The sequence below is a fragment of the Syngnathus floridae genome, chromosome 11 (genome assembly GCF_059516105.1).
Source record: "Syngnathus floridae isolate MCC-2025c chromosome 11, RoL_Sflo_1.0, whole genome shotgun sequence".
Taxonomy (NCBI): domain Eukaryota; kingdom Metazoa; phylum Chordata; class Actinopteri; order Syngnathiformes; family Syngnathidae; genus Syngnathus; species Syngnathus floridae.
Genome location: NC_142423.1, coordinates 11,608,120 through 11,632,743, shown reverse-complemented (window position 1 = coordinate 11,632,743; position 24,624 = coordinate 11,608,120). Strand labels below are relative to the sequence as shown.

The 24,624-nt window shown below is 46.1% G+C and overlaps 2 protein-coding genes and 1 long non-coding RNA gene across 16 annotated transcripts in view; 1 reads left to right on the top strand and 2 right to left on the bottom strand.

The window, feature by feature from the left end:
• The window catches only part of sulf2a (sulfatase 2a), a 31,462-nt gene extending 29,867 nt beyond the window's left edge, over positions 1-1,595 (bottom strand). For 5 of the 12 annotated variants that reach the window (XM_088390286.1, XM_088390290.1, XM_088390289.1 and 2 more), the window contains exons 1-2: positions 1,315-1,468; positions 1,049-1,098 (exon numbers count right to left, since the gene is read on the bottom strand). Coding sequence is in view for 2 of the 12 variants with exons in the window: in XM_088390281.1 (XP_088246407.1) it covers positions 1,049-1,098; positions 1,315-1,377; positions 1,520-1,565 (159 nt within the window). In the remaining 10 variants the exon portion in view is untranslated. Of the gene's footprint in view, positions 1-1,048; positions 1,099-1,314; positions 1,469-1,519 lie in introns of those variants that run through there. The other 7 variants (XM_088390281.1, XM_088390282.1, XM_088390283.1 and 4 more) reach the window with 4 other exon arrangements.
• Positions 1,596-2,271: 676 nt separating this feature from the next.
• LOC148391100 (uncharacterized) lies at positions 2,272-19,597 on the bottom strand. Of its 3 annotated transcripts, XR_015861241.1 has the most exons (7): positions 17,022-18,645; positions 16,765-16,955; positions 13,704-13,784; positions 12,967-13,083; positions 6,449-8,245; positions 6,096-6,296; positions 2,272-4,108 (listed from the first exon to the last, which is right to left on the bottom strand). It is a non-coding gene; the product is annotated as an uncharacterized LOC148391100 (long non-coding RNA). The 3 variants fall into 3 exon arrangements; XR_015861242.1 differs by lacking the exons at positions 16,765-16,955; positions 17,022-18,645 and adding an exon at positions 19,439-19,597; XR_015861240.1 differs by having other exon boundaries at positions 2,272-4,071; positions 16,765-18,645.
• Positions 19,598-22,518: 2,921 nt separating this feature from the next.
• On the top strand, positions 22,519-23,671 carry id1 (inhibitor of DNA binding 1, HLH protein). Its single transcript, XM_088389326.1, has 2 exons — positions 22,519-23,005; positions 23,106-23,671. Exons 1-2 carry the CDS (start codon positions 22,643-22,645, stop codon positions 23,139-23,141), a joined length of 399 nt encoding a protein of 132 aa, XP_088245452.1. The 5' UTR covers positions 22,519-22,642; the 3' UTR covers positions 23,142-23,671.
• The last annotated feature ends 953 nt before the right edge of the window (positions 23,672-24,624 follow it).

The window sequence follows — 24,624 nt, the reverse complement described above, 5'->3', positions numbered from 1 at the left end:
TACTTCTGCTTCTTCGGCTTGGACCCACACGGAGAAATGGAATGGATCCATCACTTACACAATCACAGAGCACGGCCCCGGGAGATGGCGTACATTTTCCACTGCAGGGAGTTGCAAATTGCTTTTGAATAACCGCAGTCTTAATTGACGGGAAAAGAATGCGCTGTCATGAACTGTCATGGGCACATTTTTCACTTTCTACGTGCTCTGGGCCATTTTTCTCTTCGCCCCCCACCCCGCTCCCCTCCTCGCCTTAATCTCTCCTTGGAGCGGTGGTGACTATGTTTTAAACTGTTTTTGTGAGCTACGTTTCTCTCCCTTAGGGGGTACTTAAACACTGGAACAATTGGCTCATTAGAAGTAAAAACACATCAAAACAGTACACAATGCGGCTGAAAAGCCTTCGGAGGAACTGAGAAGTCAGGGAGGGAAGAGCACAGATGGATGGAGATGAGACACTGGAGGGTAGGCAGCGTGGGAGGGGGAGACAAGACAAGCAGACGAGAGGCAACCAACCTATAATGCTTGTGAGTCCGTTTAAAAGTTCACTTTTGGCTTTTGACTTTTGGGCTGGCAGTGAATGATTGAGGAAGCCACCAAACATTTGGTTTTGACATCAAGAGATGACTACGAGACAAGAAATCTATGCTTCAACAGATGAAAAACAAGTTATTGGGAACTAGACATAAGCAGGAGAATCAATCAAAGCCTGTTGGACAAACATTGGCATTTGGAATGTCGTGAAGAAGAGAGAAACCGCAGATGTACTAACAGACGTCGAAAGGGTACACCGAGGAAAATAACGATGGAAACATTTGGAGAGCTGTCACGAAAGACTGAAAACAATGAGTGAAAGCAGTCATGTAGCATTCTCCAGACTTAAACCCATTTGAGCGTGCATGAAAATAACTCCGAGTGCCAAGAAAAAATATTGGAAGGGGGCATCGCTCCTATTTTTGCAAATGTACACGTGAAACGGGAAAAAGTCTCAAATATGCACCACGGATGAGAATATTTGACATACTCTGAGCACAGTCACCTCGCTTACCTTGATTTTGCACGCCAGCTCAGTCACTCTCAAGTGAGTCGAGGAGTTGCCTGGAGCAGGGGGGGGAGAAAAAAGAAGAGTGACTCAATAAGTGAACAACCCTCAGTGACAGCCACATGTTGTGGTACATTTATTCCGAGGCCTAGGCCCTACAGCAACAAGCTTTTGAATTCTGAAACTCCACAATATTGTTTTGACACGTAGCTCCAATGTCCTTCCATCCATTATTTTTTTATATACTGCTGCTTATTAGGGATGCAGCTTACCTTGAGTCAGTAGCACCTGACTTTGAGGCTGAGGCAGGATACACCATGGACTTGACAGCAATCCTATTAAATAAATAAAATAACACCATATATATATATATTAGTTAGTCAGTGTAAAACCAGAATTATTATGCTACGCATTTTTTGTGTGCATAATATTAATTTTTCTGGATGCAGTTCAACCAACGGTGTCACTAGAAATTACTTTGAATCCAGGCGACGTAAGTTGGTAGCTGCAAGTTAAGGCACATTTTGTGACGTCATATTCACGCGTCCGGAGCCTTTTGCGCAGAGTTGACACGCAGCGCCGTCTGCTGCTCGTTCAGAAAACTGCACGGGGTAGTTTTCACATGACTTGCAAACGAAAGGAACCCTAAAATACTTTTTTAAAGTTTAGATTATACATAAGTTGTTTGACAGTCAAAAAGATGAGGCTTAGCAAAAGCAGTTATTTGGAAGCTTTCTTCCTTCCACACCTCACATTTTTGAATATACAAAATAAAGGAATAGGAAGTACTAATATCTGCAATAATTTTCATCTATTTACCACCAATACAAAAATAAATATATTATATACTTTAAAAATATATATTGTTAATCTACAGAAAGATTGAAATGGTTGGAATAACGTTTCAAATTTTCAATTGAATCTTTCGACACACGGGGGCGCCCTTAGCACACGTAATACTAAACTGCAAGCTGACTCGCATAGGTCAAATTGAATGTCATTTGAGGAAAAAATATTACCTTTTTTAATTTATTAGTATTATATTTTGTTTTAGTATTACATATTAAAACAAAGCGTATCATGAAGGTTTTATTTTTCAAAAGAGGACCATTTTACACAAAATATAAAATATGTTTTATTTGTTAGTCAAATAACTAACACTAACCTTACATGACAAAACTCAGTCTGAGATGATTCGAGCATCTATTGTTCCTGAGGGGTGTGTATGCTTTGAGAAGAATGTGCTCAGATTACATAAATTCATCCCAGAGTCACGGGAGAGCAATAGAGAGAGAGAGAAGCATAGCAATATCTTGGCAATTCCATCTCCACGAACCCACTTCAAAGGGCCATGTTTAGTTTTCATCATTTCCCCAAGCTACAAAGGTCATAAAAAGGATACATCGTACACAAAAAGACATTTTAAGAGCACATTTGAGTGTGTAGCAATATGAAGGGCGCAAAAAAAAAAAGTTAAATGGAAACGTAGGCAGCAAGCTTGACCTAGTGATTAGTATGTCTGCATTGCAGTTGAAAGCTCACAGGGTCAAATCTTGGTTCATGCCCTCCTGTGACGAGTTTGCACATTCTCCCCGTGCTTGTTTGGGTTTACTCAGGGTTTTCTCCTGCATTCCAAAATCATGCATGTAATCTTAACTGTGACCCTCAGAATGTCTGAAACTGATGTATTGTCATTTTATTGCAATTTCACTCCACATTTTCTGCTACAATGACAGGAAACGTCATCATTTGGCAATAAATATAAAGTAGAGACACTATTTTCTTAGTGGGTCACATAAAATGATGTGGCGGACCAGATCTGGTGGGGCATGGAATTGCCTCAGATCAAGGGTATGACAAGGTCAAGCAAAAGCTTTAAGGACCACCTGCAGATGGTCGGACCCTTCAGGGCGTCATAACATGGCCGTAAAAAAGCTCTCAAGTCACTTTGTTACAATACAAGTGAACACACTCCAAGGAGTTTACAGCTGGAGCAGATACACACACAAATGCTTTACGAAGTCCGCGCCTGACAATGATACACATTCATGCTGGCACACCTGCACAGGACACAATGACTTTTAGTTTACCTACTTTAAAAAGATATGACTTCCATAACTTAGTAAGTTAACAACATTTGATGGCGTGTTCATTTTCGGCTTTAGCACAAACAAATTTTAGGCTCACAATAACCTTAAAAAAATCATTATTAGAGATCATGCCGAATCAAATTAAAGGTCATGACCTACAATTCCCACACGGCACAGCTGTGTCATTGTTTTTTTTCTCTCTTTTTATCAGCAGCCAAATCATAAACACAACCATCTTCTTAAGCGCTTTGGTTGCATTTCTTCATACCTCAATCAAAGATGGCTGATTACATGTTAAAACATGTTTTCCTCACTTGAAAAGCTAAAAAAAACAAAACGTATTTATCTCCGTTAGATGTTGATTATTGTGGGACGAATTTTGAGCTGAACATTATGATCGGTCCATCTCGGCAGCCTTGGACTTTAAGATCTATCGTTGAAGATGTCAGTGAATTCATTACGGTAAAATTCGGTAAAGCTAACTGGAACATGTCGACTTTCCTCCCGTCATGAAACGCACAATAAAAACACATTGTCGCTAGGGAGCCACACTTTGACCACCATTCAGGATCTTTTTTTTCCCCCTCGCTTTTGCCCTTTCTTGAGCAGAACAAAAGCATGGAAGCCACAGTTGATACAGGTGGCGAGACGATGTGCAAAGGTTCAACTTAAACGTGAAAGTGAGGAGAAGAAAAAGTCGATTTGTTTTCTAATAGCTTCCAGAGGTGGCAAACACCAAGTGGCGCAATCCAGATGTTTTTTCTTTTTTGTATTCCTCTCTCGCTTTCTAAAATGAATATTACCTTGTTTTACCCAAGCAGCTGGATAATTTGTTCCATTTGGGGGGAGGTGGTGGGGGGGTCGGCAGGCGACAGTCAGGCGGGCAGCCACACAGGTTGGAGCCTTGTTGAAGAGTATCACGTAGCCGCCTTTTATGACCTGTTAAACACCCCGGAGCTGAACGCCGCCATTTATCCTACAGTGTAGGGCACGGTGTGAATAAGATAGGGTGAACGTAGTCGTAAAAAAAAAACATGTTGGTTTCGAGGAGAGGAAATCAGACTGCATGGAAGAAAAAAAAAGGAGGCCTCTGTAAGCCTGCAGTAAATTACCGACACTCCTTCCCTGTTTGTTGCTTCTGTAACATTCCTGTGTGGAAATGTGATAAATTGTGATTGTGTTGTTTACAGAGAGGACTGAGGGAAAAAAATGTAAATTAGTGATCCCTTCCAATGAGGCAAGATTTGACTTGTCAAAGCTGAGCTGAAAAAGATGTTTCTATTTTATTGATGTGAACCAAAGGGCGCGTGTGAACGATCACTTTGCAATTTCGATATGTCTGATCTCTGTCTCAGATGTACAATCCTCGATTCCACGGAAGATCATTGGAGGGTCTCCCTCCCTCTTTCCAGATTTCAGAGGGCGCAATAACAATCTCCTCTGTGATTCCTTCCACATGCACGTTGTAACGCTCGCTTCATTTGGGACCATTAGGTCCATCGTCAGATGCGTAGGGCAAGAATTACAGACGAGCGAGAGAGGGAGGGAAATAGAGAGATTTCTTCTTCTATTTCAATTGCGGAACGGCAGCTACGCAAACACTGGATGAAGGTGGGAGGGAGACGCGGCAGCTGAGGCTAAGGGACGGATGGATGTGGATGTGGAGAGCAAAGACGGGGAGGGAGAGAGGCGCTAGGCAGAGCCGCTGAGTCTAGACTCCAGATGTGCAGGCAGCAGCGGCGGCAGAGCGGCTGCTCTGGGAGTATCCCCAGCACATGTCCCCACGCCGCCTGTAAATCAGTCCAGCTAGGCCTCAGGCTGCACCGCAGCCGCAAAAACCCTCCGCACGGACCCCCAAACTTGGCTGGCCAGCGACAGAAAGGCGCCAATGAGCCCGCTGTGTTCAATTTTATCCATAATTGACTCTCCGAGTGTCTCGTAGACAAAACTCGCTCAAAATTTGAAGGAGACCTTGATGCAATGCAGTATTTACTGATCGTATTCTTTTGACCATTCGCACCAGGAATTTGTGTTTTAGGGGGACACAAATCTGCGTAACCCCTCAAACAGTTATTTGAAAATCTAGTGGTGAACGGTGTTATTGCAACCTGAAACTGGTCAGGTACTACATTTGTAATATTGAGGCTGCTCTGAATGTGGCCTGCCGTATTTTCGTTCTCATTTCAACAAACTAAGTAGCGTCAACGCTATTGTCGATATAACTCGCCGTCGTTTCCTAATTTGAGCATCTTTACGTGAACACATGAACGCAGCCGATGGTGGGTTGCAGCTGCGTACACATCAGAGAGCAGCGCCGCTTGCTGTCTCTCCTCATTTAGCTCCACCACATCTCATCTGCCGCCCTGCTCCCCAGTCTCACTGGCACCAGGGCATTCCTTCAATAGCTTCCCAAACTTTATATCCACAGCACATTTACACAATTACAGATTCCTGCTAAATGTGTGCGCAATCCCTTTCCATCAATGCACACACATAATTAGATGTTGGACTGCAGGGCTTGCACCATATATAGTAAGCAATGCAGGCCACAAGCATGTGCTACACAAACCGCAATTCTCATTGTAGTCCATCAGGGAGCTATTTTAAAGGAGGAGGAAAATGTCTTTGAGTGGCTCAGCACTTCGCACATCCAAGTCCAAATGAAGGAACGAACGGAGCGGAACGAGGCCTATACGTGTGACTGTGCTGTGTCTGGCAAACTCGGCCTGTGCTATTGTGCAAAGTGTGAGAGTCAACGCCTCGCTCAGCTGTTCAAACAGGTAGCCAGGCGGAAGCTGTGTTTAAATTCATCGGGCTGTAGACGTCCTCTGAACAAACGGGTGAGCGCGGGGAAAGATGCAGAGGTCAGAATTCGGATGCGTGTGTGTCTGTTTGTTTGTGTGAACAGGTGAGCGAGCCATGTACACAAGCAAAACAATCAATACACACTAAATGGCACTCACACAAATCCAGGCGGAAACTCGAGCTCCCCAAGCTTGATTGCAAATATCCTGAAGCTCACACAGACACCCTCTGTGTCCATATGTGTGCACATTAGGGCTGTTCAAACACTTTAATTGTGTTGATATTCGTCGCAGGGATACATCGAGAGCGTTCCCAGCAATGAGGCAAGGAATGCCCCCCCTCCAGCCCTTGGGATGCTCCTGGAAAAAACAGCTGACAGTTTGTGGAATTCTCCTGGACATGAGAGGTTAACTCGGCTCGGTGGGAGCATAAAACAACATATCTCTAAGTAGGCTGATGCCACAGACAAATCAACCACGGGAAAATTGAATGAAGAAAATTGAAGACTCACTGTCTGTTGTGGAAAATGATTTTGAGTTAGTGTTGATTCTTCAAACCACTCTAGCTAATCTGGGTCATCTGTCAATCACAGAGGGACTGAGATTTTTTTTCTCACCATGCACATTTGCAGGCAGAGAATTTTCCATGATTACAAGACAGGTGTGTGTTAGTTTGTGGTATTTCATTAGACTTACAGCGCCAACTCCTGGCCTGGCATGTTAACTACGTTGTTATCAGTCAGCTTTGGATATCTCTAGTTATACAGACACACATTACATATATTTACTAAAACCACGGACAAGCAAACTGGCGACCATAATCAAATTTATATAGCAAATATGGATACAGAGTTGGAGAGTAGGGGTTAGTCTTGCTTTCATTACTATCAAATACTTGTATTCATTCAGTTCAGTCTGTTCCTAATGGTATTCAAAGTGCATCATTTAAAAAAATACTTTTATATGACCCATTATTGTTTTGCAATAGAGCAAGCAATAGATAATAGATATGAATTTCAGGCTGCTGACAGACAGTGCCATGTTCAAAGCGGCGTAGGGAAAGTACAAACCACAATTATTCACACAATCTAACAATTAACAGTGCTGTCTTTTTCTCTTCATCCACAAGAGGGCCACCTACACCATGTGTGAGTCTCCAGGGGTCGTCAACAGATAGGAGTCTGTGAGTCTGCTGAGCATGTTTTTGCGTGAGTGTCTGTCATGCATGCATGAGCAATCCCGAGTGGGGGGGATTGCAATAGACAAGGCAGTCAGTCAGAAGGCCTTGGGTTCCTCCACCTAATTAGTAGCAGTGCTAGGCCGCAAAGGAGCCAGCATCAGCCAGCGTCAGCCGCCATGTAAAACGGCTGCAGGGGAGCAGAGAACATCTCCCCGATGCTGACTCTGCGTTCAAAGAGCTTATCTGAGCCCGTCTGGCCTCGTCTTATCTGATGTGACCTCAGTGCAAACGCCTCCTGTTTCATTTGGTGGACTCGTTCGTGTGCGCATTTAGGTGCGTTGGAAAGTAGCTGGGAATACACAAATACTTTTTTTGGATGGCAACCAGGCCAGAATGAGGTCGCCATTAGTCGTAACCCGCTGAGGGTCACATATCAAATAAGGCAACATTGTAGAATGGATTTGTTCTTTTGCGGTGGTGATTTATGAAGTGATTAATAAGCCAGTTCTGAACGGGAGATGTTGCAGAGGGTTTTCATTTAAGGCCGCAGCTCGGCATGAACTAAATGTCTGCTTCCATGACCTTTTCATGCATGATGCTTATTGCTTATAACCAATGTTTCTGCAATTACACTCATGGCACGAAGCCAGAGTGGGCCGGCACAAACGATTCAGACACGATTCTGCTCCAGTGCTGCGGTAATTGTTGTTGCCCACTGTCTACCCCAGGAGTGACCCCCGCTTCCCGAAATGCAAACACATGCAGATACAGATGCACATACTCAAACACATTAACACGCAATGTTGACACAGCTTCGGCAGGGATGACCCGCACCCCCCCCCCCCTTCCCCTTCCCCGCACTCGCTCACACACATACACACCATATCCCCGCTTCTGCCTTCTTGATCCCTCATCCTATCATCCCTCCCTACTAGTCACACACACACACATGCACGCACACACTGTGCTGTTTAGAGATCAGAAGCCCAGCTCGGAGGCCCCACACCTGGGCATGTTTGTGGAGGAAGCGGGCCCTGGGCGGGCTGCGCTCCATGCGCCTGTCGACTGGCTCCACCAAGTCTGGCCAGCTGTGCTCCTGGCCTGGCCTCTTGCTGTGGGGGCTGTGCAGCTGGGAAAGGCATGTTTCCCAAAAGGGGAGAAAAAAGGACAGAGAGGGGCGGAGGGAGGGAGGGTGGACATAGAAAAAAAAAAAAAAGAGGAAAAAAGGGGCCTTTGGGTTATTTCGAGATCATTACACATTCATCCCTGGGCTTTCCTAAAGCATCTCCCTTTGTATGGAAAAAACATACCACGGTTGATTCTAGATTAAGTCGCTTCGTGCTTTCCAGTTAATGAAAAATATTTTCATCAACATTGTGCAACTTTTGAATCACATCAATAGTAGCTGTCTTTTTTTTTTTCTTTCCAAATACAGCGCCGTAAACTGCAGCTGTTGTGATCAATGCTTCAAAATATAATTTTAATTAAACACTGCCCGGGCATCATTCAGAAACTGTCTTGAAGAACAAATGTGTTCTTAAGTCACAAATTCATTTTTATGCACTTTTCAATGGTAATGCGGTTTTCCCGGGAACACATTTAATCATTTCAAGCATGCTGTTTTGATTTGAAGACAAAAGTTGTGTTCAAGTTAATGCGAAACAAAACACAAGAAAACAACATTTTCAAGAAAAGCAGTGTTTCAATTTGCTTGGTGTAATGGCTTAATCGTGTTCTGTGTATCACATGTGCCACCATAACTAGCACATGTCCAAAATATATTTGTGAACGAAACTCAAGTGTTATTTGGTCATTTTGGAAACTTTCCCAAAACAGATTATTCCATCAATGCATGAAATGTCATTTGGATACGAAGCAACCGTGGAAAACTTTCGCCAGTTGTAAGAGACAACAAACAAAGTTTTGGTATTTGCTATTTCAGATGTCACCTCATCCTGTGTGTGTACTTAGCCCGCTGCCACGCGGAGCTCCTTGGAGCCGCACAGCTGAGCCAAGCATCATCTCAGGAAGCGGACGACGTGTGGAAACGCTAGCTGCCACGTCCGCCCGTCACTCAGCAATCATCCAAGCTGAACCGTGCAGGCCTACGCAAAATGGCTACGGGGCTCATCCTCGCCTTCCCTGAGGATGAGCGCCAAATACTACACCGCCTTAATTATGAAGGCTTGCGAGTGTGCTGATCTTATCAGAGCTGCTGTTGAGTTTGTGACGAAACCTCGCTATCTCGCTGAGGAATCTTGACTTGCTGCTATTTTTCGTAGTTCCGATTGTACATACGCTCCAAAGCAGTGACAGCTGCATAACTTCCATTGACCTGAATGTTCAGGTGAAACAACACGAGTCAATCCAGTGCAACTAAACTCGTTTTAAAAACGAGAATCAACATCCCAAAGGAGATAATTTGACCAAACAGACCGTGGTGTGTCCCTCAGTTTGACCACAGGGGACGTCTCGGTGGCTTAATGGTGTCACTATTGGCCTGCACAGAAGAACCAGGGATATAAGGTGAACATATGCCCAAGTGTCTGGGAGTGCAATTGTTGTATTCTAAAGTAAAACAACATTCATGGTTGAGAGGTGATGCGTGGCTGGCTGGGAAAAAGTGAGAGCTCAGACAGAGAGGCGTCTCAAGTCAAACACTCGTTTCTTTTTACTGCGCCGCCTCCACACTCGTTGCTCACGCTGCTTTTGCTTCTGTTTGCTCATCGGCCGAAGCCTCCTCCTTGTGGGGAGTCTGAGATTCTTCTGAGGCCGTGTTTACATCATAACCATCTTGACTACATTTTAATATGTGCCATATGAAGATGACCCAAAAGCTCAAAGATCTCTGAAACCGAATCTGTCATCATCGTCAACACTGTAAACGTGCAACAGCAATCGGCAGATGTGCTTTTTTTTTTAAACCGTTGAAATTGAAATTTTAATCTTCTCGTAATCTTATATGATTTAAACTATATTTTTCAGGAAAAAATAAGACTAACAACTTTTCCTGGTGCTTATTCCAAAATAAAAGAAAAAAAAAGAAAATTTCCACTCTCACTTGGTGTGGTCAGCCCAAAATAAATGAACCACCAAAACAAATTGAAATACGACCTGTAGCATTTTGTTTTGGAGAAGACACAGTCAACCGCTACTTCCTCAACTCTCGGCCATATGGGGGTCGCCGTAGCAACCATTGCTATACCTGAAACATGACCTGGAGATATTCCTCACAGAGTGACATAAAATATCTCCTAAACTCTGCCCTTCAGGCTGCTCTTTAGAGTAAATGATATAATTCTGGGGGATCAAATTCATTTGGCACTGCCAAATAAAACCTGCTGCAAATGGAAAACACAGTACAGAGGGAAAATCAAGTCCCCGGAGACACGCCGAGAGAAAGAACAAAAAAGTCCTGACAAAAGCAGAACGAGAGAATTATCTGTGCAGCTGTCTGTGCATCAGGATGTCGCTCCCAGAGAGTCAACTCCGAGCAGCCTGATCACAGAGGCAGCACAGGAAGTCCCACAAAAAAGCAAAGGAAGTCAGCACCAGCTCCAGGAAGTGATTTTTTTTTTTGCAGGATCGGCTCCACGAAGTCTGGATCCTGTGAGGGAGGAGGAAGGGGGGGGCAGGCAGCTCGGCTAAACACCAGAGTGTGAGAGAGAAGGAAAAGGGAGGGAAAAACCGAGAGTGGGAGGGGAGGCAGGGAGAGATTACATTCTAAGAGCAGTGACATCTGTCTCCATGCCGCCCAGCTGTGTGTCATTTAGAAAAAGCCGCCTGGCATCAGCCAGCCATGCGCCTGATGCCGTGGCGCCAGGCGTTCCACTTGAAATGACGCCGGGTGCCACCGCCGACTTATTTCCTCCAGCCTACGCGCAAATTGCTCACTTCAACACGAGTAAACACGGCCTTGTGTTTGGAAGGGTTGCCTTTCCTTTCTCTTTTTTTCCCCCTAATCTGAGCTCTTTCCATTCTTCTTCTGCAATGCATTTCAATAGAATATGAAATGTGGCATAGATGCTCAGTAAGCAGATTAGTGGCTCTGGTGACAACAAGCCCCCCCACCCCGCCCTCCTCCAATCCCCATCTCCGCCCTTTCCATCACACACGCTCACACACACCTGTGCTCACATATTTACCAGCTAAGCCGTCATTTTGCATGTAAATAATAGAATGTGTGGTTGGAGCGAAGAGGCGCTAACTTCCTCAGTGTTGCACCTGGGCGGACGTGGTTTGCATAAAATGGGATGTGGGGACTCAAGTTGGGGGCAAGAGGACAACATCAGAGGTGTTAATGGAGTAAAACCTGATGAATAGATGGGGTTACTAATTTAGTAAGTGTCATAATAGCCAAAGAGCTAGCGTGTTCTGCTGGCTGCGCATCTTCACCCCGAGCGGGTTCATCAAATGCAAACTCTGAACGACACTCGAGACTTTACAGATGAAGCCGCCAGGTCTCGGCGCAGCCCGTGCGACCCGATCTGTATCTCGGTGTCCTCCCGCAAGTTTTTCGCCTCTGCCCATTCTTGCCCGATAAACGATAACGGAAAAAAAGTTCTCAGTTTGATATCAGAGCCTATCAGGGCCTTAGAAGCGTATCTGCTGAGGCCCGGTCAAGGTTCATCCAAAAATCCTTCAGGCCAGCAAGTTCTTTTCAGATGGGACTCGCGCGTCTCGGAGTCAGCCGGCTTCGCGCAGTCAAAACATTTGGCTTGGATTCCAGCAACAGACATAATTCAGCACAGCTTTGAAAGCAAAAGCTGATAATATTCAATAGAACTTCTGTCATCGCGCTGGAGAGTCGAGTGCTTTGGCTCGCTATATTTGGGCATTTCGGCAGGATTTTAATGACTTTGCCGGAGTAATTTTAGCCCGCGTGTTGTTTCAGTCTCATTTTCAACAAACGCTGTGATCACCTGGCCTTTGCGTCGCGCGGGCCTTTCACAGCGAGCACAAAGAGCCAAGGGGGCATTGGTCCACAAGAAAAGCCCAGCTTTGGCTTCTTTGAGAAAGCAGAGGTTTAGCTCTTTCACTTCCACCGCATTGTTATGCTAAGGCCCGGCTCGGGAAGAAGAGTGAACCATTAGCATGTGAAGAAGAGCCAACATCTGAGGGAAACACGTCTTTAAGGCTCCAAAGAAAAGAATCCATGCTGTCTCTCTCTCTCATTTTCTCACTCGCTCGCTCCTCGGCTCCTCTCTCGTTCCTCACCGTCCGTTTGATGGCCCTTTCTCTCTTTCTTCTTTCAAGATTCTCCTGCCGCTTCTTTTGGCGCCAAGAGGGTTGAGATGTATGTGTGTCGAGGAGGATTAGAAATCGGAACGCTTGCTGATGACACAATGAATGCGGCTCTTGACACGCATTGCATAGTTGTATCAAAGAGGTAGTCCGAATCAATTAGAAATGGAAACCCGCATCGGCGCTGATCATCGGGGCCACCGGGACGGCCAAAGATATTTACCGTATTTTTCGCACCACGAGGCACACTAGAAATTTTTCAAAATGACCATTACGGATGAAAACCTTCATTGATATTGTGTTTAATAATCCACGGCGTGTAATTATGTTGATTTGAAAGTATTTAAACTCAAACGACAATGTAGCCAAAGTGCAGCTAGGTCACTTAACACTTAGCAATTCGAAGATGAGAGCAATAATACAATTCAATGCAAACTATGTTATGTCATAATCCACAAAAGGTTTTGCTTATGTCTCATAATGATGCAAGTATGCTCAAGGTCCGCACGAGCAATCACGCTGGAACAATCATATTTCTTGGATAATTAAAATTGGCGACATTTTAAGTGAAAGCAGATTGCTGTAAACGGAGCAGGCTGAACTTACTGACGACAGAGCCGCGGCCTGTCGGGGGGGGCAGCTGCGGGATGAATCACGATGCCGACACACGTACGAGTAATCTTGGGTGGGAATACACACATGCTCCTCTGGATAACAGCTGGACTGGAACAAAATACAAGAACGAGAGGGGGAAAAAAAATGGCTGTCATTAGGAGTTTAACAATACTTTATGACATCATTTATCAATCCTGTATTTCATTCTTATTTATTTAATTTGATTAGATCTTTGTATGACATTCTAAAGTATTTTTTATTTTTTTTGATGATTCAGCAAAATGTGCAATGTTTGGGGTTCCACAATATAGCAGAATAGGCAAAATAATGCCGAATCAGCCATCATCCTTGAAAGCTACTGCTCTCTGTTGACATCGAAACCGAGTCAGTTATGAGTGGCAGGATAACAAAGCGTATGATAAACACCAATCTCTCAAGGCTCTTTGCTCAAAACTTTCCAGCTGAGTAACGACTCGCTGTAGGGAAAAAAAAAAAAAGATGGATGACTAAGCCGTGCACCTGCCTCGATTTCAGGCTATTACACTGACAGGAGGGGAGGGGCTGAGTTGGTATGAAAAAAGAGAAGGAATTTCCAAGGACAGGCAAGATGTTGTGAAATCATATTACGCATGTGACCCGTACAGCTGCGGAGGGACGGGCTAGCTTTGTGTGTAATCGTATGAATCACCAGTAGAGTTCCTCAAAATTCAGAACAATCGCTTACGTACCTCTCCTCCATTTCTTCACAGTTTGATCTTCGTCGTCGGTGGACTCAAACGCAGGTGGACAAGTGAGATGATCGCATGAAGCTAAAAACAAGTCAACACAAACACACACAATGAACAATGCCAGAGTCATGCAAAGTTTCTTCATCAGCATGAGATCATGTGACACATATAACACAGAGAAGTCACACACGCATTTCCTCCCCAATTGAGTGCAGGTGGCTGACGGCAGCAGCCGGGGCAACATTCCAGCTCTGTTGTTAAGTGACATCTCCCTTGTACAAGTGTCCTCATCCAGGAAAAGCAAATGACTCATGGGCTTGTTTACTTCACATGGCAGCCACTCGCAATACGTGGAAGCTGGGGGGGGCTGCTATACGGTCTGGACACCTGTTGTGTTAGATGCAGACGTGACTTGGGAAGGAGCGTGTAGGCACCATGGGTTTCCGAGGTTTGGGGTCAAATTTTGACCTTTCTGCTGGGTGGCTATCATCCAGCTTCCTCCCTTCTTCCAAAAACATTGAAGACCCTAAAGTGTAAATGCCTTTAAAAAGTATCGTACTGTCCTTACATCTGGATGTGATACTCACATTCTTTTTGAAAACATCGTTTTTTCCTGTGAGCTCAAGTGGTGGAACATTTGACTGACAAGTGTGTTTTGTTGCCCGGGAGTGTCCTCAAACAACTAAATCAGAGTCTTTGCACAAATATAACCTTTTGGAATGTTCTGGTTAAGGAAAGAACCGCGGGTGTGTTAGGTATTATTCTGCAGTCTGCACACCTCGCTGATAATTGTGATGTTAATAACGTTTTGCTTTCAATTTGAAACTTGCTAACCAAAGATTCCACGTGTGGCTCGTGAAACTTGTTTCATTCTTTGGAGTACTGTGTTTTAGTCACTACTGGATGGCAAAATCGACTTTACGTGTGCCGATAAAGTTATTTTCAACAACCAGGGCGGGCATGGTCCTTGACGACTTTTATTAGCACGTCTACAGAGCTGCATCTTGCAGCTGACAGATGCTTCGACATCAAGAGAGGGAACATGCTTTATTTTCTCTCGCTCTCTCTTTCATAATAAACAGATAAAGACTCAAATGTGATGATACCGTCCATGGCCACCTATAACCACTTGCATAACTTATTGAGACCCAATATTAGAGCGATATAAAAAATTCAGCCTTTTTTTATATTAAACACTCTATATTGATTTAAAAATATATTTATCATTGTTGTCTGTGGAGTTCGTTATCATATTATAATTTCTAGTGTATCCATAGATAGATACAACCTTAGCAGATGCAATGGAGGGAGGATGTGACAGTTTCGATGTGGCTTTTTTCAACAAGAATTTAAAATTGGAGTAACTGACACCAAGAATAGAGGACATGTACAAAGACACTTGTGCGACTCTCTCAGTTCCTGCTAAAGCTGAGCCCTAACCTATGAATAATATCCATCCATCCATCCATCCATCCATCCATCCATCCATCCATCCATCCATCCATCCATCCATCCATCCATCCATCCATCCATCCATCCATCCATCCATCCATCCATCCATCCATCCATCCATCCATCCATCCATCCATCCATCCATCCATCCATCCATCCATCCATCCATCCATCCATCCATCCATCCATCCATCCATCCATCCATCCATCCATCCAATCATCCAATCCCCTTGCTGGAGCCTATCCTAGCTGACTTAGGACAGCAGGCGGTGTACACCCTGAACTGGTCGCCAGCCAATCACAGGGCACACCTAGACCATCCACACTCGCACTCACAGCCAAGGACAATTTGGAGTGATAAACAAAATATGGGGAGGTAAGCACTGGCAGTTCCCCAGTGAAGAGGGTGCCAACATCTTTAACTATTCAAGCTTTGGTCGGTGATGCTGAATTGAGAGCTTTGGAATGTGTTTTTAATACTGATTGAATAGTTAAATCCGTCCACAGTCAAGCTCGCCGCGGTGCCCCGGAGGGTAAATGTGTTATCCAGGGTCCCCAAGGACTGTCCAGTGGTCCTCTGTGTGGTCTACACACCACCCCCCTGACCCCTACTGAAGGCTGAGACCGTTTTTCTGCCTCCTTGTCCTCCTTTGATATCAAGAGTGCTGGAATGGAGGAATACAACTGCAAAGAGGGTGGGAGGGAGCTAGGAGGGGGTGGGGGGTTGCCGGGTCTCCCTAGTTGCCAAGCGAACGCCATATGGGCAGCTCACTGGTGTTACTGGGGGCCCAGGGCTGTTCCCAGAATTCACATGATAATGAAGCCCGGGGCCATTCAGAGTGCTGGCCTAAAGCTGGGCCTAAGAGCTTTTGATAGCCCCCGGCAGGCTGTAGGCCTGCCCACCCCGGGCCCAGCCAGCTTTCCTGCCAGGCCTAAACCACCTGTTTGATTTTCCCAGGGCCCTGCCACAGTGCGGCGGGATGGAGGGAGCAGGGAGGGGCAGCAAAGGAATGCCTCACGTTTTGTCACCAAGTGTGTACTTCCCATTTACTTCCTCTTTATAATCCCTGCAGCCCTCCCCTCACATGCACTCACAGTTGGTCACATAAATATAACCTAGATGCACACACACACACACATCACCGGTTTTCCCTTCACTAACACAGTTCCCGGGAGAAGAATGAAGTTTGAAAGTAGGGCACCTTCTGCTGCTCTAGGAGCTTCACACAAGCAGATTCCTGGAAGTGGCCCCTGGATACGAGTCTCTTACGTGGGAACCAGGGGACCACGCGCTCTCTTAGGGTGGGTGGGGTGGGGGAGCAGTTGGGGTAGAGGAGAAGGTGATGGGGACGCAGTGGATGAAGCGATGGGAGTGTTGAAAGAAAGAGGGAAGCCTCCCCAATTGCGGGGGGTCGACGTATGTTTACAGGGGGCACATTCCTCTATCGTGAGAATGGCCGAGCGCTTCGGATAACGCCAGCACAGACATGGCAGATGGCCTCAGGCCCAACGCATTGGAACTACTGTACATAAAAACAAATGATGTGTGAACAAACTCTCTCAATCTTCTTGACTGGATGATTAATAGATTTTTTTTCTAGATGACTACCTTGCCAAAACATATAAAATCCAAAATGCGGCTGATCCTCTGGGTGACATTTCTGCGGTGGTTCTTGTGATCCGAGCAGGTGCGCAGGTGTGGCGTTGTGTACTCTGCAGCCACTTTTGGTTCCCAGTGCGAAGGCGGGGCAGCGTTCCTGCAGTTTAACCTGAACTGCCGCCTCGCTGAGGGCTAAACACCTGCAACACCAGCAAAGAGCAAACTCGAAACGGCATCCGCGGGTGGGGGGTGGCGTCTCATCTCACCTGACACGGTCTAAGGTTGCCGTGCTACTTCAGCATGTTATTCAGAAGAGGTGCTCAGGGGACGGCAAAGTGTTACAATACCTGCGCGGCGTCGCACTTTGGACGATGACAAGAATACACGCAGCTACACCTGTTGCACCTGGATTCCTGACTGGAGGGCCTGTGAATGGAGAAGCGAATTCCCACACCCCAGGAAATTAACTCGCCCTTGTCGTTGCCCCCTCCATACACTTTTGCAACAAACAAGAGCGGAAACCTGAGTGCGGCGGAGGTGCGACTTAAATGTCAAGAGCGAAACAAAAACCTTCCAGAGGCCCAAATAACTTGATTATAGCCGCTCCCACAATCAAAACAAAAGTGTCAGGCCCAATCTGTTCACTGTCAATGGCGGCTCTCATTTGTCAAGCCCATCCAAGAGCTCGGTTCTCAGGCGACTTGCACAATGCCCGGTGACAAACAGGAGGGCTCTCCTTTTAGCCCTGCCTGCCACCGGGAAGCCCATCTGAAGTATTAATCTTTGGGTGGAAGAGTGGAGGAGAGGGCTCAGCCTGGCCCAGCCATTGTCCCCAGGCCCGGGCCCTCTGAATGGGGCTTTGTCAGCTCCCCAGCTGCCACTGTCCGAGCTCCGTCTTTGGGCTCGGGCTCCTGTGTCCCCTGGCCGTGCTGACTGGACGCCTCTGTGCAGCTGTGGGGATGCGAGCGTTTGTTTGAGCGCCAGATAAAGAGAGAGGTCAGGTGACCGACTATAAATGGATGCCTCTCGCTTGTCATTTTTTACTGCTGCTTTGGCTTTCTCTGCCATCTCAGGCAACGCTCGCTTAACCATCTAGTCAAATCAATACACGTAAATTTGTGTCAACTTAGCAGGGCCTTTAGGCGCTTCAGAGCAATTACTACTGACCTTTGATCTTTCCACTTTAGGTCCCCTGAAATCCTTCACTAACTTTTTTTGGATCATCACAGAGTGGCACTTTGGTTTTTATGTCGTGAAAAGGTTTGGATGGCGTTGTGGCCTCCTCAGTATATATAAATAATAGAAGTGATAGATTGTGCGACTAATCCTAACGGTGCAATACGATCATGAGTTTAAAAATTCTTGAATTGGATTTAAGAAAAGCTCTGTCATTTGTTTGGTCTTTACCGGCCCGCTAAGGAGGGGAAAGGTGGAGGGGGCAGCTGGCCGGCAGCAATCAGTTTTGTCCGCCCACCCCCATGGGCATCTTCTGGCGACCAGCTGGGAACAGCTGGTCCCCCTTCTGCTACCAGTGGACCTGGACTCTGCTGGAGTCCTGGCCAAGAGATGGCCTCACAGGATCCGACAAGTGGGTAGCATTCAACTTTCCGCTAATGAAGAGGCTTCATTAGGCTACACTTACGGTTTCTATAGTGGTGCATCTATTGTTCACTGTACAACCACTGGGCCGGTCAGGACAAAGGAGAAGCTCGTTGGCTTGTGCTGACCTCAATGCAAAGTCAGTGTAAACTCACCCGCCCGTCCACTATGCGGGATGTCACCAGCAAAACGGTTTGCAGGAAGAATGAAGAAGTGGAGGGAGGGCTGAGGTGGCGTTGGGAAAAAGTTGCTGGTGCTTGCAGTGGTAGCAGGCCGGGGTGGGGGAACGGGGGGGGGTAAGACCAGCCGACGGAAGAGGGACTCGGGCGTTATTAGATTCGCAACAAGCCGTAACACTGTCTCCCATTGTGTTTCCCCCTCCCCTGCCCTTCCCCAAGCCGTGACCGGAGAAAACACTAGCAAGCATCCCCTCCATCTCACTCCCTACTCACCAAACTCGAGCCGACCCCCCCCCCACCCACCCCACTCACACCCCCGACTAAAGCTCTCTCTCCAGGCAATTGCCACTGGAGTGGAAAGTATTCCAGAGTACAATGTCTGTGCTCTCAATGGGTGCTTTAGCATGCCACCAGTGCGCTGTCACCAGCAGATGGGGAGCTAATTAGAAGCCATTAAAGGGCTTTGATAGTGTGTGTGGGAACCAGGCAGTGGGAGATGGCCACCGGGGTGTAAGGAGGGATACGTTTTGGGTCTCACACACACACACACACACACAAAGGCAAGAGACCAAACTGTCATCGTCGGGCCAAGGACATAGACTGGAGGACACCTGCGGGCCTTCAAGGGTAAAGTGCAGATAGTACAACCTGCACGGTGGAAAATGGCACCCAACTTGCCAGTCAAGGGGAAAAACAAAAACACTTTGACAGTCGGCTCCGGCCAGTCTGCGCTGCCGATGACACATCTCAGAAGCAGGACTCCCACAGGAAGTGACTCCCAACCGTGGGCCCTCAGTCATTACAGAGGGAGGTGCCAAGCCACACCACAGCGCCGCAGCATCTCCAGGAATCCAGGCGGGGGTGTGTACGTGCAGCAGCTGACAAACGACAACACAAAATCTTACATTTGACTTCCCGTCCAGAGTGGAACGTCGCGGCGTGTCCGTCATCATTGAGATGTTGTCGTTGAGGCCATGCAAACATGCACGCCTTCCTGGTCTCACACGAGTCTCTCGACTCGCCTGCTCACCTGCACACAGGTGTGATCATTATCAGGCAAACAGGAAGAGCCTGACTGGGAACTGGAAACTCATCGCACAGCTGCAGAGACAGCCTATGAGTGTGTGTGTGTGTGTGTGTGTGTGTGTGTGTGTGTGTGTGTGTGTGTGTGTGTGTGTGTGTGTGTGTGTGCATGTAGATGATAAATCACAAATGAGCGAGGCAAGCTCAATAACTAGCTAGCAGCTTGTTAGCCATCTAACTAGATAGATAGATAACTAATAAGCTTTTATTATTTGGCTTTATTATTTTATTATTAGTCTCATAAATTGAAAGAGCAGCAAGTATGTGCTCAAATAACCATTTCTGACACTCCTCTGTCCAAGAAACAAAAAGATTTCCTCCCTGTCACAATCATTGTGACTCGGGCCACTTTCATGTTTGAGGAAGTAGTAAGACTGCTTCGTATTGTCCCAACAGTAATAAAAACAGCAGCAAAAGTCTGTTGGAATGTCTCATTTCCTCTGAAGGAATTCCTGCATCAACCTTTCCCGAATACTTCCTGTAATGTGCTTTACTCGCACTCGTGATAAAGAGGGCGTATTATTGAGTATGCTTCCCCTAGACCAAATGGAACAATGTCTTTGCCCAAACAACAAAAAAAAAGTGGCTAAAATACACAATGTTCTTTAAAAGCCGTTCTGCCGTTTGATGGCTGCAGGATGTTGCGACAGATCGTCACAAACGGTAGCCTGTCAGCAAACATAAAATACTGGTAAAGAGCCATCATGTAACGGCTCCGCTGGGAAATGAATCCCGTGTGGGCAATGAAGGCGGGCCGGGTTGGGGTGGCGCGAGCGGGCACTGCCATTCTGTCAGTTAAAATCAGGAGCTAATATGGTTCACTTTTCTTTGGCCTCCTCTGCCTCTTCCCTCTGTCTCCTCTTGCCTTGATGTGCTCTAAACATGCTAAAAAGGGCCCAGCTGTGTGGCGTTATTGTTGGTGTCAGTAGGAAGTGCTGATAGCTTTTGCAGCTGAACAAAAGCTGGATGAGGGGTGTGGAGGGGTGCTCCAGACACTGTGGCTCCAGCCTAGATTCTCTCCCACAATCCCTGAATCGCGCTTCCATTGTTCTGCCCACCCGGCCCTCCCACCGCCCCGTCAGCTGCGACCTGGGACAGAGGGCAGGGGGGTGTAAGAGAGAAAAAAGAAAGTTGGAGAGAAGTTTTTACAGGTTACTGCAACAGAAGGAAGAAAAAGCCTTGGGCTAGGGAGATTGGTTAAAAGAAAACAATGAGCCGTGGCGCTTTTAATAGCTTTTGGATTCGAGCGAGAATGATTTACAACAATATGTTGCATGAGTTTGCACAAGTCCAACATACAATCATGTGAAAGAATGCAAGCGATGTGTGTTAAAATGCAAATTCAGGTCCTTCCTTCCTCCTCTCCTCTCCTCTCCTCCTTCTCCTCCCCCTCCTCCCGAGCTCGCTCTCGGCCAGCGGCGCCCGCGCAGGTGCGCGGGGCGGTAATCTCATCTGGCCGCTCCAAGGTGATAAATGAACGACAAAGCTCCGGAGCTGGTTTGTTCTCGAGCTGCAGGTGAATGGCGGAGCTAGGCGGTGCGAGCGCTCTTGTTTGACGTCTCCATGGAGACCGCCCGAGCGGCGCCAGGCTGACAGGCGTCAAGGCTCCAATGAATGGGTGACGTCACCGCGCTGGCGCCTGCCAGTCTGCGCGCTGCGCGGGCTTGTTTGGACAATCGGAGAGGGAGGGGGGGGAGAGGAGCCATGTGAATGTGAGGCTCGGCACACACTGCAGAAACATGTGAAGGAATCTGCGAAAAGTTTGCACCACCACGAACACTGCTCGTCTTGTCGATGCGGAAAAGGTTGGGAAAGAAGAGAACAAGCGAGCAGAAAGACAGCTTTCAGCGAAAGCCATTGCCAATGGGGTGGAACTTGTCGCCTTTTTAAATACAGCTGTATTTTTATTGCACAGCTCAGTTTCTCTATTAGAATTAACTTAATTTGTCACGTTTAACATGGTAAGGATTGTAGTACTGTGGAAAACTCAAAATCAAAAACATTAACAACGTCCTGAAAACAACTCAAAGTAACAACAAAAGACCAGCAAACAAAATACCACGATAGAAATTAAATGTGACAGCAATCCAGCAAAGACTGAAAGAAAGCAGGGAACTAAATCAACTACAGTATCGATTTTCTTAATTGCATGTTCAAAATAAAAATGTTAAATCATTAATAGCACTTCTCAATTGCATATTTTAATCAGACATGTGTGTATGTCCCTACATGACCTTTTGACCCAGATTTAAAAATGACTACAGGTTTTTGAGATATTTCCAATTTTTTGCATTTTTAAATTTTACTTACCGTGCATCATAATTTATAGGTCTGCTTAAAAAAAATCAACTCATCTGCTAAACCTAACCCTTAATTCATATTATTAAGTATCTTACTTTATCACACATTATATTATTATTTTATTAGTATGGAAACTTGATGTGCTCCAGCAAAAAAACAAGATTTTTGACCAGTATCATCAAAATACGCTTCTTGGAGCGGCTCTGCCTGCCTACAGCGGTGCACATCTGCAGCGCCAGCAACAATGGCGAAATGTGTGGCAGCCCAATTAACACGGCGCATTCATTCATTCATTCATTCAATCCTCCCACCGCAGCACCCCGTGACTGTCCCCCAGGCAATCTCCACCTGCAGAGTCCCCAAGCCTCGCAACGGACAGCTGGATTCCCACATATTAGCCATAAAAGACACACATTTGTTTCCATTTGTAACGCCATCCCTCAAACAGATTGGAAACCCCGATAACCAAGCGTGCTCGCTGATTGGACGAAATTGTGAGCGCGGGCCAACCCGTTCATACGAAAACCGACGCACGATTGGCTGAGCTCCAGCGAGGCCGCGCCCCCTCCTTGTGCGCTTGCTATATAAACCGGGATGCCTGTCCATGTGGACGTTGCGAACTGTCAACATTGTATTACTGCATCCTCCGAAGGGGAACTTTGCGCTCACGCCTACTATTTTATTTGGTGTGTGAGGAAAGTACGAGCTGAAATCTTCTCCCCAACATGAAGGTGGTTGGATCTACTTGCGCCTTGAAGAGCAAAGTAGGCAGCGAGGATATGGTGCGCTGCTTATCCGAGCAGAGCTTGGCCATCTCAAAGTGCAAGATCCCGCTGCTGGACGAGCAGATGAGCGTCTTTCTGCAAGACATGAACAGCTGCTACAGCAAGCTCAAGGAGCTTGTGCCCACCCTGCCCACCAACAAGAAGGCGAGCAAGGTGGAGATCCTGCAGCACGTCATCGACTACATTTGGGATCTGCAAGTGGAGCTGGACGAGCCGGAGAGGAGCCGCCACCAGCCCGGGGGCGTGCAGGCGCGCACGCCGCTCACTGCGCTCAACGCGGAGCTCGCCAGCATCGCCGTAGAGGTGATTATGATTTCCAGACGTTTCTCTGTGATCTTTTGTTTTGCGTGGAAACTTCTCCGTGTGGTCGCTCGTGTCTTAACAGTCTTTCTTCCTTTTGCAGAATGGCTGTTCAGATGACAGGATCATGTGCCGCTAAGAGTTTCACGGAGCATCTTGAGCTGAAGCTCAAGGCTTTCCAAAGGTGTCCCCACGCAGCATCCACGAGAAACCTTGAACTGTTAGTGCAGGTGGGTGCGGTTCCCACTCCCAGAGAAAAATAAAGCTAGAAGCGTTGCGTGGACGTGATCGCGTTGGAGAAGAGCGTCAAAGCAAGAAGTCACCCAAGGCTCTCGATTCATCAAGAGGGTCCAGCGAGAGAAAGAGAATAACTGCTGGGTGGGCTACACAGAAGACTGGGCTGGCCACTGGGACCAAGACCAGAAGTGTCCAGCGCAAGCAGAAGAACATGTTCTACAAAGCTTCTGCTGTTGCATTCTTGTATCTTGTGCAAACTATCTGAACAACAAAAAAATCATTCCACAAATTTGTATTTTTGTTAATTCTCAGATTCCTGAGCAACAAACTGTATTGTATATTACAATGCCACATTATGTGTGAACATATTGTTTTTTACAATGTACATGTTATTTGTGTTTTTTTAATTAAAACAAGACAATTATTTTTTAACTTGTCTGTCTGCGCATGTTATTGCTTCGACGCACATAAGAGGCTTTAAACTGTGATTCCTTATCCATGTGTGAAAACTAACACTTGGCTATTACGGCGCTGTGATGAGTCTTATTGGAGCCAAATCTCAGTTGGAATGCATGATGTAAAGTCTGCTGTCACACTCAAGAGAACCTGTGAAGTCAAGCCACTGAGTGTTACATTCGGTAACATAAAGCCAAGAGTTTGGTGGCCAACACAATAACCCCAACATAGTTTAAGAGTTCCTTTGAGGAAGTTTCTTCAAAATAGGCCCAAAGAAATTAAACATAGCTTTATAAGCACCCCTAAATAAAATGTATATATTGTTTTATCTTGTTTAAGCCCCAGTGCATTTTACAGGATGAGATTTGTTGTTACATTTGTTTTAAATGCTATTTTTACCTTAAGTTACTGTCTGGGTCACTATACTTGTTCATGAGAATTTAATTTTACTTTTTATGTATTGTTGCCACTTTTTTCATAATGTAACTAAACTACAAATTTAACAAGTGACAAACATACTGAGTGGCCCTGTGATTAACCCCGTCTTTTTTTTTTTCTTTAGAAACCCAAAACATCTAAAAGATGGTTGCAGGCAGGTACTGTGATTGCACAGGGGTCATGTGTAGTTTTATGTGTGAATCACAGCAATCACCACTAGATGATGAAACAAAAAGAAAGTGTGCTCTATAACGTATTTTCCATCTGCTGTGAAAATTACAAACTAAATGTTCGAATGTCAAAATAGGATTCTTGGACGCCCTGTTTTGTGACATTTTACCGGAGTTCACGAGGCCTGAAGTCCAATGACAAAGCGTCAGTCAGCTCTAAAAGTAGTTTCCCTGAGTCAGGCGTCACTTGAAGTTGCAGTTTCAATGTGTTCTGCTGTAAATCAGCATGTGCCGGCGCACGGGTTAAAAACAGGCTCTGGC